The sequence below is a fragment of the Cyprinodon tularosa genome, unplaced genomic scaffold, assembly GCF_016077235.1.
Source record: "Cyprinodon tularosa strain WSP-4 unplaced genomic scaffold, ASM1607723v1 ctg1369, whole genome shotgun sequence".
NCBI lineage: Eukaryota > Metazoa > Chordata > Actinopteri > Cyprinodontiformes > Cyprinodontidae > Cyprinodon > Cyprinodon tularosa.
In genome coordinates this window covers 74,962-87,848 of record NW_024038188.1, presented here as the reverse complement: position 1 = coordinate 87,848, position 12,887 = coordinate 74,962, and the positions used below count along the sequence as shown (strand labels likewise).

The 12,887-nt window shown below is 39.3% G+C and overlaps 1 protein-coding gene across 1 annotated transcript in view; it reads right to left on the bottom strand.

The window, feature by feature from the left end:
• Positions 1-406: 406 nt before the first annotated feature.
• Positions 407-12,887, bottom strand: part of LOC119778649 (solute carrier organic anion transporter family member 5A1-like) — a 56,518-nt gene continuing 44,037 nt past the window's right edge. The window contains exons 7-9 of the mRNA XM_038277990.1: positions 10,340-10,584; positions 8,821-8,885; positions 407-8,703 (exon numbers count right to left, since the gene is read on the bottom strand). Of these exons, the coding sequence (XP_038133918.1) occupies positions 8,180-8,703; positions 8,821-8,885; positions 10,340-10,584 (834 nt within the window). The 3' untranslated portion in view covers positions 407-8,179. The remainder of the gene's footprint in view (positions 8,704-8,820; positions 8,886-10,339; positions 10,585-12,887) is intronic.

The window sequence follows — 12,887 nt, the reverse complement described above, 5'->3', positions numbered from 1 at the left end:
TCATTTTGAGCCAAAGTGATGAAGAGCCATTTTCAAGTGTCTAAAGAGTCACAGGTTGCAGAGCCCTGCCCCATCAGGCCCCAACTCGGTGTGACATATGGTTTACTGATATCACTGAGGTATAAGAAACCACTGGGAGTGTTTTTCATTTATTAGCCTTTTTCACAAAGGCAACATCTTCCAGACAATGATACCTGCCCTGTAAAATTTTACTATTTCTCTGCTAAAACTAGAATAAATCACATTTATGTTAAAGTACTTAGTGCCAACAATGTTTTTAAACCCTAGGCTGATTTTTCCGATAGAATCTGAAGTGATTTAAGACTATTCAACAGGGTTGGTACGTCCTAAAAGTTTAAAGAACAAAAAAAACATATATAGTAAAAAAAAATGCACACACAAAAGCTTTATGTTATACTATTTTATTCTGTTTGTCACATTTTTATTTAACAGAAATCAGGAATTGGAGGCAGCTGTGAATGGTGTGTCCACATCCTGTCTCTCACCAGTGCTGCGTTTCAAGTAAAAAAAAAAAAAAAAAACTATTTTTTTTTTTTTTTACAGATAAAAGAGAGTAGTGATTTCAGCCCTCGATCAGACTGGAACAATGAGATGAACCCATGTGGAGATCAATGACTGTGGGAAAATCAGAATGTTTTACCGTCTCAGAGCAGGAGTTTTAAGTTTCTCAAGGTGAAGAACACTTTGTTATAGATCCTTACTGTAGGCCTGTTTTTTTTTATTGAAATGAGTTTTCACATATCAAACAGCGGCATCATCCTGTGAATCGTTTTATTGTGAAAAGTGAGACATGAGCGGCGGAGGCAGAGAACAAACAGCAGATTAAATACACACGAGACTAAAGTTTCTATTTCCTGCACATGTAGACAGACTGTCGTGCTGCACATTTACTTCATTCTACTGCTTCTAAAGTGTTTAATACTGAAACTAGGCATCAGGTTTGATTTTTTTCTTCTTTTACAGCATTATGAGATGAACACTCTTAGTTTTTTTTTTTTTATCACAAAGAACGGGAAAGGTTTGCAACCTTTATCTCAAAAGCTCCTGTTGCATCAAAAAGGGACATTTATTGTACAATGGTGAAGAAATATGCATCAATTTTAATTTGCTTTTTTCCCTGCAATAAAACAGGATATGACCGTATCTTTAAATCCTTGACAACAGGCAAGACTTCAATTGCAGAATTTGTTAAAGTCGCAACCAGTAAATAAAAAAAAGAAAGAAAGAATACTGAAGTTTGAGGCAGTTTGCAGGTTTTTGGTAAAAGTCTGTACCTGCAAATATGAAAAAAAAAAAAATAATCACAGAAACATGACTTTTTTTTGGACAGTAGACAACAGGAGACAACTCAGAGAACAAAACATTTTGCACAAAAAATTTAAGTGTAATATGTAATTCTAGATAAATTAAAACACTAAAGAAGAAATAAAATGGCACAGATATATTATGGATTTACTTTGCAATATTCAGGTTCAAACCAACAATGGAACAGGTGAAAACAACAGAAATCAAATGGATCCAGTGCCCGTCTTGTTTAAATAGAACAGAAACTAGAAATTTAATTTTGAAACTAAATTCCCAAATTACCCAAATTTTTACTTAAAGCATGTGAAAACATTCTAGTGGAAAAACGTTCTATTAAAATAATTCGATTGGACCTTTTCAACAAGGTCAGATGGGAAATCTTTTTAGATTTTTATTTTTAAGTACAACTTTAGGCTTATCTCTAACATTTCTAAGTTTTTTTCACAGATTGCTGCAGTACAAAAAAAAAAAATCACGAGGTTTATTTTACAATTTTCCACACCTCCATATTACTAAATATCTTTTGATTGTCTTAAAGTGAAATTACTGAGATAAAAAAAAAACATAATAATTAATAATCATCAGCAAATAGAAACAGCCTATTTAAATATGATCATATAATGAGGAGACGGTTTCATTTTTAAATATTTGATCCAAAATTTGCGCCAGTAAATCTGCCACCTTAAAAGGTATTTTTATTCTTAACTGATGAAAAACATAATTGCAACAGAAAATATTTCCCTGCTTCTAAATTCGCATTAAACTGCAATTTTCTGTCCTTTATATGTAAAATATTTTAAATCTACAAGACAACTGAATTATTACAGAAGCTTCCTATTTTTATCACCATCTGCAGTTTGATGGATTGAATAAATGGTTTGTCCTTTCAGCAGGGAAAACAAGGTAACAGTAACAGCATGATCTGCAGTCTTTATATTTTAACATAGTTTGCTCAATTCTGTGTAAGAAAATCTGCAGAGGAAGGTTCACATGTTAAACTGTAAGTGTCCTGTTTTGTTTTTTTTCATGCAGTTTCTCTTCTGACCAGCAGGTGTCCCCAGATAACGTTTCAATCTGAGGACTGGGTTTGCTGCTGTTGGAAACAAGAACTAATTCAGTGAAGTAAATTATATAATGTAATAAAAGATAGAAGGTAAGTAGTCAATCTGAGAACCTCTTTGAATTTCTCTCCTTGAATGAGGTAAAATCTCACACAAAAAACAACTAGAATAATTTGAATCATTACATTTCCACACAGAAGTCACCTGGAGCCAATATTTAAGGTGAATCAGTTTGAGGATTCAAAATGATACTCATCTGATTATATTTTATAAAAGTATGTCCATTAGTTGTTGGATTCTCTTTTTAACACCAAACCTAAACTTTAAAACGTGAATTTTACTCAGCTTGGGCCAATGATGGGTTAAGACTGCACCAACAGTTTCTAGAATTGAAAAAAATATATAATATATATATTATATATTTTACAAAAAAGAAAAACAACACAAATTTCCTTTAGTTTGACCTCAATAAATGAATAGAGTTTTAATTTCAGTTTAGATGCCTGCGCATCAACGAGGCCTTTCGATTCTGATTGCTGCCCAATCCTCTCTGCACCTGTCCCTCATGGTTCCCCCTAAAGTTTGTGGGCCCACTGGGGGATGGCCTTGTGTCATTACTTCAGGCTGGGCCTGGCCGTGTACCATGAGAACCAGACCACCAGGCTCTCTCCGACCAACCCCAACCACAGACTGGCTCCAGGGTGGGGTCCTGGCTTTTCTACACCGGGGAGCATCACGTGCCCCGATTTCTTGGGTGGCTCGGACATCATTTTCGGATGCCCCTGGGATGCCTCCCTCAGGAGAGGTTTCAGGCACGTCATACCGGGGGGAGGCCCAGGGGACGACCCAGGACACGCTGGAGGGACTATGTCTCTCGGCTGGCCTGGGAGCGCCTTGGGCTTCCCCCAGCAGAGATGGAAGAGGTGTCTGTGGAGAGGGAAGTCTGGGAGTCTCTGCTGAGACTGTTGCCCCCATGACCCGTCCCCAGATAAAGCGAGAAACTAAGAGTAAGGGTTTCATTTTCAATTCCAATTTAAAGCAGTTGGGAGACAGGTATTCATCCTGTTACGGTCTTTAGTAGATAATCTTCAACAGTTAAATTGTATTCTGAATGTTACGGTGCATGAGGCTGAGGTAAGACTGGCCCTTTTTGCTCCTTATTTTTGCAGGTAATGGTGCTTGGGGTAGAGGTGGGAGATGTGGAGTCAACAAGTCAACTCTATGCCATGTGTTTGTTCTGCCAAACTACTGATGCAGGTGAGTCCAAGCAGCACAGTGAAATTAATTGTGCAGTAATAGCCCTAACCCTAAACCCTCACCTACAGCAATTTAGGATTACACTATATTTCACCCGCTTGGTTGTCCTAAGCCCCATCTACACTACCCTTTTGAAACCGCGCTAAGAACAGTCAAAGCACGGCAGCCGAGATAACTGTTGAGTGTCAATGTAACGCAACTGAACTGGACCATGCCAGACACAACTGAACAGCGGTAGATCTAGTACTAGTTAAACAGTAGGGCTCAGCACGGCTCAGTTGTAGCTCGGTTCTCTGATAACAAAGAGCGCATGAGCAGACCACATCATCCCCTATTTACAGTCAGCTGACTCATTTCACAGGTTTTCCGCCATGTCCGGCTTTGTAATTCACAGCTCTCTTCATCTGTCCACAACACGAACTTCTTCTAAGCCTTTTCACAATAAATGGCTTTAAAAGAGCGTGGTGCGACCTGGGATTATGCAGAGACTGAGGCTCTCATTTAAATTTTGGCGGAGGACGCAATCCAGGCACATAAGTTCCTGAATGTTATGAGCGCCACCCTTTTTGTTGCGTTATTCCCGCCTTGAGAGCTGTAGTATCGTGGACCACCAATAGGAGGCAAGGAACCGTGCTAGCGTGATGCGTAAATGGTCGTAAGGAACCAAGCTCAGCACGGTTAACTGATCCAGGCTCGGTCCGATCTCGGCACGGATCGGTTTCAGAGGGGTGGCGTAAATGTGGCAATAGAGTGCCAGCCACTAGGAGGTGGGGGATCTACAGATCCTTGCCTAGGAGCTTCCTTCTGAACTCTGCCGCCACAAAAACATGTCTAGATAGAACTTCTTACCACCATCAGGATTTCAAACCACATAAGAAAACCTCAGGAGAAAAATTCAATAAATCAGACTATCCCATCTAATAAGGCTCATTTTAAAGCATTATAATTACCAATGGTCAATACAAACCTTTAAGTGGGTATTCATATGTTACATCAAGCCCACTTTTCTGTATCAAAACCTTTTTATTGCTCTGTTGTATAATTATCTTAAATGTATTTTTTTAATCAGCTGTAAGTGGAACATTTTCTGTGTAGCATCAGGTTCAGCTCCAGGAGGGACTGGCGTCCTTTACAAACGAGATTTAATTATGATAAAAGATTTAACTTTAACACTTTACTTGTTTCTGCTTAAATAGATGACGCTCTATGTGGACTGATCAGCAGCGTCCGACATTTTTCACATGAAGAACACTTAAAAAATGAAGCAGGAATGAGGCCCGGCATCTGTCCATAGTTCCTGTTTTTCCCTGTGGAATTTCCTGTTACAGTAAGTAATACCATGTTTTTGTTTGTGGATTCCACAGTAGGCAGGACAGGATGGATTAGTCACAGAAAGACTATTAAGCACTGCACCCTCTGCATTGTATGTTGTGTATATTGATTTCAGAGTGATATTTTCAAAGTGTTTTCTTAGTATACTACTTGTGCATTTTGACTTCCTGTTTTTAATCCTGTGAGCATTTGTATGTGTGGTACATTGTTGCCCAATAAGCAATGAGTTTGAAAGGCCATTTAAGGCAGCATTTCATGGAGATGGTTTAAAAGGCTGGGAAAGGGCGATGGCACGGAAGAGTGGAGACAACACTGAGCAGCAGATGCAGCTGCATGAGAGACGGGGTGAAGCCAGGCTACGACGATCCTCACAACCGTTTGGAAGAGTTTCTCTGCCCATGGGCATTAGTGACACTTCACTAACCTGGCACAATGTGCCAGCTGCTGCAGTTTGCAAACTTGTGTGTGGTGTGGACAGGGGACTGCCCTGAGTTTTACTTCACTGTCGAGAGAATTGGTTTGTGGCAAACCATCATCCCGTACGGGATGCTCACTACAGCAGCTGGAAGAAGAAGAAGAATACACACAGATGCTCCAAACTCTGCCTCTGTGTTTCTGGTCTTATTCATGACCCTTTACAATTTTACATTTTAGTGTATCATTTAGTGTTAGGCCCAATTATTTTAAGTGGGTAATGGTTTTTAAGGTTTTATTGGTTAATGACAATGCTCGCCTTATTTTAGTCTTTTAGCATACTGCATCAAAAGAGTTTCTAGTACTCTTTGAAATAAATACTGGGTGGCGCTGTTTTCAGTTTGATGTTTGGCCCTACCTCAGATCATTGTATGGCCCTACCCTACAATGATCTTGGCGCTGCAGCTACATCACATAACTGATGGGAAATTATTCTGGGAATAATCGTAGTACATCTGTCCTTGCGGGCCTAATGATACACAAAACAAGAAAAAAGCAACAGCTTCTTCTTATTTGAGCAGTTTCTCGAACCTGTTTGAGAAGCACTTATTTTGAATTGTCACAAATGTGATTATAAAACAGTATGCTATGCATACAGTACTCCTGCATATCGGGACTGTTTCAACAAATCTTTTCCTTTTTTGAAAATCTTACCATTTAACCTCTAAAAGTACTGCATGAGATTATAGCTGTGTCTGAACGTCCGCCCTAACCCCTCCATCACTATATAGAGCAGAGACTATATAGTGGGCTTTATAGCGCACTCAGCTAACAGATGAAATGACCACGAGTTTTCGCTCCCTATTGGTCACGTGACTCTGTCTCCCCGCACCTTGCCTGCACCATCTTTGTTCTCTCTCACCCAGAAAATAAATCCCATTATGCTTTGTAAGGAGAGCTCTTGCAAAGCCTTTTGAGATATATCTGCTCCTCTAGTGACCATGGATGAAACTACTTTTCAAGACGCATCGTAGGAAATCTTGAGTTCACTACTTTTTCATCCACTCGACATTCGGACACTCATATAAAATTGCGTAACCCCATCCAGTGCTCTATATAGGCCTTATTCATCTAAATATTTATCAACGAAACAACCGCTAAGCAAATACTAATTGATCAGCTAGATTAAAAAAATATATACTAATTAAGGTTATTAAACAAATAAAGGCTCAACTATAAAAGATAAAGCATTATTCTCTAAGGTTTATATTCTAGCTAAGTTTTTAAAATTGAGATTTAACACACCTCCAAATTGCGCCACAGCTATCTCTGCTACTTGCTAGGGGCAATAAAGTTGTTGCTCACCTAATGTGCCTAAATAATGACCATTTTAATTTAATTTCATACTTTTTAGATTGCATTCTAAGCGATTCTGCGGAAATCTTAGACAGAGAAGATCTGCAGGAATTTTTCCTCAAGCGGAAATCAAACCTGTTCAGACTTGCAGCAGAGCAACTTAGTGTGGATAAACCTTGTTTGCGAGCACTAAGAGGATAGGAGCATCATAAATGATTTTCAGACTGAGAGGTTTTTTTTCTGTTACTTCGATCCAGCTGCTTTTGACTGATAAGAGCGGAGATCATTCTGTGTGAGACTGTAGTGAACAGTATCACAAAGTGTGATACTGAGAATTTATCTCATTTTTTCCAAAAGGAAGATCAATAGAGACTAAAAAAAATGTAACTGCCATTATGGAGGGAAGGAAAGCTCTCAGCCTGCATATTTAGACAGCGTACTCCTTTCACTGCTGATAATGAGGAGATAACTTCATCAGGACCGCTTCATGGCGCTCAGCTGCTTGTTTTCAGTAAAAATGTTTCTGTTATCAATAGAATATCTTAGTAATGTCCTTCTAGCTTTCTTCCTTTCCTCAATCAACAGACTGCAGGTGGCTCATTTCTCCAGGATTGTAGTCAGGAGGACAGATGCTGATCCTATTCTGCTCAGAATGAGCAGCTTAGTGGGTTGTGCAACACTGCTGAGATGTATGGATGCAATGGACAGAGCTGGCAAAGAGGAAACCAGACCACTAGTGGTTCCTCCCCTTAGAGGGAACAACAAAAGGCCTTCCACTGGACAGAAACCTGTTCTTCTGCTCGGCCTGCTGACCTGCAAGCTGCATTTAGACTGTTAAAACATACAAGAGAGAAAACCTGGACTCTAAACACTGTTTTCACATAGCACCATGCCATCGGTTTCCAGTTCCTGACACTAAATCATCCTGTATCACATTTCCAGGAGTTTTTTTTTTGTTTCTTTTTTTTAAATAATTTTTGTTCTGAAGAGGACAAACATTGCTTGCGTGACGGTGAAGACAGAAAAACAGAAAATGAAGAAGAAGTAGTACGCAGATGTTAGGGGGAAGCTGAGGTATCCATTCAGGAGAGTCTTCTAGTCTGTCGGGCTGATTTCTGGTTGTTCTGCACATGTGAGGGCTGAAGTGACAGAAGGCACATGTAGCCGGGGTGTGGGTGGGATTTATGATCAGTGAACTACCATCCATCCAGACGGGAGCTTTTCTCTGCTCAATGCACCAGCTGCTGCATCACAAAGAAAACCTCTCAAGCAGATTTCTCTCTCTCTCTCTCTCTTTTTTTTTTTCCTCACATAAAGCTCTCTGAGCTCTCTGGTCTGCCCAACATTTGAATAAATCTGGGCCTCTGGATGGGTTCTGACCAAGACAGGGGAGTCATGGGCCAAAAAACGGTTCTGGGCTGAGTTTCAAGGATTTAAACTCTGACTGAAACGTGTTCCAGCGAGCGAGCTGGAGCGGGAGTGGAGGCGGCTGCTGCAGGCGAACCTGCCGGAGGAGGGGGAGGAGTTATTGCTTTAAGCTCATTGCCAGGACAACTCTGTGTACTAACACCTCGGTTAAGGGCGCCAGCGCGCAGAGGGCCGTTAATGTGAGGCATAGCGTGGTCGGTGCGTGGGATGTTGACGGGACAGGAGCGGGTGCGGGCGTGGCCCTTATGGCCCCCCGGGTGGCACACGAGACTCCCGACGGTGTCCACGGGCGACAGATGCCGTTTGAGCCAGCGCTCCACCCGCTCCTCCTTGTACTTGATGGAGTACCAGGTGAGGAAAATGAAGAGGAAGCCGAGGAACTTGAGGCTGGCGGCCAAGCCGAAGTAGACAAACCTCAAGGAGGTGACGTCATATTCCCAGCAGGAGCCGTGGACGCCGCAGTCCTGCTGCCACAGCATGCAGGTGGTGTCAATGACCGCACCAAAGTAGATTGGTGTTGGGATGTAAGCTGGGGGCAAGAAAAGAGAGGAAGAAAAAAAGAAGAATATTTATGGGAAGAAGGAAGACAGTAAAACAAAATCCCTCTGAATCCTCAGATCTGAGCAGTCTACTGGTTTCCACTCACCTAGAGTTCTGAGGAGAACAAACTGCATCCCTAAAGCAAAAGGCCTTTCCTGCTCTGCAACAGACCTGCAGCACACAGAGACGTAAAGATTAAGAGAAGAAAAGCCACACAGCAGCTTAGTGTTACTGCTGTTACTTCACAGTCGCTTTAAAATTTATCTTTGTTGTTCTTTGCTTTTTCTACCACACCTTTTCCTTCCACTTAACTTTCCATTAATGTACTTGGATGCGCCACTCTTAGAACAGCTGGTTTCTTTACTGAGGTCTACCAGCAGCAGGCGGTGTTAACAGGGAATGTTTAGATAATAACATTTTAGTATAAGAAATAGTTTTCATTGGTCCTACGGAACATTTCCGTCTCTTGATAGACTGAGTTTAGGGTTAAAGGAAGATATATAAGTTTCATATATTCAATTTAATTACTCCTACAATAGTTTAACATGTGACTGCACACAGCCTCTGTACCCTCCTGTGGAAGAGATGAAGATGGACAAAGAAGTGATGTTTGCACCAATGCAGTCTAGGGTGAGTCCAGATAAATATAACATACATTTGGGGAGAAGTTGAGGAAGTGTATTTTTTAAGACAGGCTGTTTTTTTTTTACTTCATCTAGTAAAGCCCTAGTTGTCACAAATCGTACATTTGTTGTTTTTTGTTTTATATATCAATTTGTGTTTTTGTTTTTTTTCTCATGAATTTTGGCTTTTATATATGAAAAGCATAGAAGAAAATGTAAAATAATGTTAAGTAATTATTTTTAGAACATAACTGTTTCAATAAATTAATTAAGTCTCAACATATAGATAAATATGACCCACCAGTAAATATCTGCACTACGGAAATCAGTCTAAATCATTTTGGATATCTGTGAATGGATCTAAGATACTCCTTTCTAAATGTAAGAAGACATTATTTAATCCGGAGGTTTAAAAATTTATACCAGTTCAAATTACCATAAATATTTTAGAGAAATACTATTCATGATTGAAATAAGGCAGCCCAACAAAGTTGTGTTTAACTCTGCAAGTTTAATTTGTAATAAAAAAAAAAACAGCCTCACTGGGCAAGTAATGACAAAACAAGTTCAAGGAGCGTTGGGATTTAAAACAAAAATAGAGCTTAATATTCAGTTTGAGCTAAATAGATTGAATGAGTTTAGGACATAGACAATATGATGTTTAAGGACTGTCAAGTTGTTTATTTGACAGATTAATGGACAGATTGTTTCTATCAATAAATGTCTAGTTTTCAACTTCACCTGTGTTACCCCCTCAAAAGCCTCAGATTCTAACACAGTTTCCTACGAAAAACAGACACCACCAAACCTCCAGAGGAAAACTCTTTCAACTTTAGAAATAAACTTTAGAAATAAATAACACTGTTAACTCTGCAACACTGTTGAGCTGGATGTAACCTTAAGATGCTGCGTTTATTATAACGAGATAACCAAACCAAAGTCTGAACCCTCTGTGATTAGAAATAACAATGAGAAAACAGAGAAGGAAGGAGTATTATTTACCTGAGGGTGACGATGATAGCAGAGGGCTGGGCGCAGGCGGTGATGAGCGTGACAATGAAGAGGAAGATGAGGAACGGGATGAGGGTATTGCAGGTGCGATCGCACTTCCCTGACACGGCATAGCCGTTCTCGTTCAGGTAGGTTTTGACGATGACGAGCTGCAGCTGGTTGCTGCCCTGACCGCTGGACGGCGGCGTTATGACCTGCCGGCTCTGGACGCAGGCGCAGTCTGAGTAGTTCCGGATCTGAACACAAGAAGAGGGATGAAAGATAAAACCTTTAAAACACACCAGAAATGAAGTGGTAAGTCAGTGCAGCACAGTCTGACATATAGGAAGGAAATTAAGACATTATTTTGACTTGTTTTTCTCCAGCGAGGGATAACTGAACAACATACAACTTTAATTATATCATCGACTTTCTTTAATCCCCATTGTTTAATTCATCCAAACAAGCTCAAATACATTTACTTTTGTGTTAATATCAATTAAATATCTGTTAGCAAATTTAACCATGACTATAATCTACCTGTAGCCATCAAAAATCCTCTGGCATAAATCGGCTTGGATACATCAGTCTTCTTTGCACCAGAAATGTTTGATTTCCAGACACAGAATATTTTAAGCCCATTCTAAACTCATTAAGGACTTGACTTTATGAAGCAGACCACTGAAGCTTCATTTGGGACTGATGTGAATCCAAAACCGCATTATATGTGCGTTTGGAATCACTGTCTTATTCAGGGTTTATACAGGAATGGGTAACTCTAATTTAATGCTTTTTAATGCTCATTTAATGAGCTTAGAACAAATTTAAATGCCATCAACAAGTACCCATGACCTTCATATATATGTATATGTATATATATATATAGATATATATATATCTATATATATATATACATATATATACGTATATATACGTATATATATACGTATATATAGATATACATATATATACATATGTATATATATATATATATATATATATATATATATATATATATATATATATATATATATATATATATATATATATATATATATAAAACATGGCAACATGGCTGCAGCAATGTCCCAAATTCATGGTTTTTCAGCCACTTTTGTTGAAATTTGCGTCTTCCCATTCTCTAGCTGTTGCTCTGCCTTGACCTACTTTACCGAACATACGGCTTTACGATTGTGGAAAATATGTGGAATATGATATACACTTGGAACTGATTTTTCTTACAAAATTGTTTTCATAAATGTTTTTTTTTTTTTTAATAAAGCATTTTAAATGCCACGATAATCACATTTAACCCTGTTATTATTTGTGTTGTGCAGATGCCATTTTTTTGCCCCGATACCTAGCTGTGCAGTATAGGCAGATACCGATACCATATTGATACCATCTGTTTGAAATTGATGTGTGTGTATAAATATGAAGAACTGTGTTCTACTTGGATGTAAAATAATTGCCATCATGGCTTTGTCAAGCTGCTGCCTACCTTTGTAAAGCAGGAAAAAGACTAATGCAAAGTGAATCCAGTTGAACTTTTTATTGCCTACCTGGAATATAGCCCTATTTGTCGGTACACGCCGATACCGATACCACCATTTTAGTGCAGCAGCCCTTCTGGATACTTGTATCAGTATACGTGCAACACTACTTATTATGACAAACGTGTTGTCAACATTGTCTGAATGTCTGGTAAGCATACAATGATCTGGAAACTGAATCATATTAAGGGGTTGATCAGGAAGTTGACCAGGAAGTAGGTTCCCTCATTAAAATATCTTCACAGTTATCTATTTGAGCTGTTTAGCCACAGTGACAAGAAAAATTATTGGTCAAGATGAGGTCTTCTAACGAAACAACACTACCAGCTTTTAAGTACAGTGATGGTACCATCATAATAGAAAGATCAATTTCTAGACATCTGGAGTTGAAAGGGATTAATTAGACTAACATTCGTTTTTTTAGAAAACCATTCATCAGCAAGCAATTTGCTTTAACAATGGTCCAGAGCCACAAAATTAACCAGTTGATCTGGACTGTAGTAACTCTGCCCAATCAGACATTCAAAGGTGCGTGTTCATGTTCTATGTAACTTTTGATTTTCAGTTTAGACATAATTATATTTATACTGCTATAGGCTTAGACCGTTGGAGGACATAGGGACCACTTTTCATCATTCTATCTCTATTCTCCCATTCTGCAGTATTTGTTAATACAACCCCTAACTTTATGTGCTCCCTTTCATCCCTTTGATGAAAACTGGCCAAGAGCTCATCTGCTGTTTCTTTCCTAGCCATAGAAAGTATTCATGGATCAGTGCTTCTATGCTTTGTTTTGTATGACTGCTTCTCTCTTCTTGAACACCCAGCTGGCCTCAGCATATGGCTGCTCACACTGAGCCTGGTTCTGCTGGAGGTTTCGTCCGGTTAAAAGGGAGTTTTTTCCCTCCACCAAAGCTACATGCATGCTGTGGAGTCAATGACATAATGGAAGCGAATATCTTTTGTCGCCACGAGCTCATCCAGGAAGAGGTTGTCCTGCAAAGTCC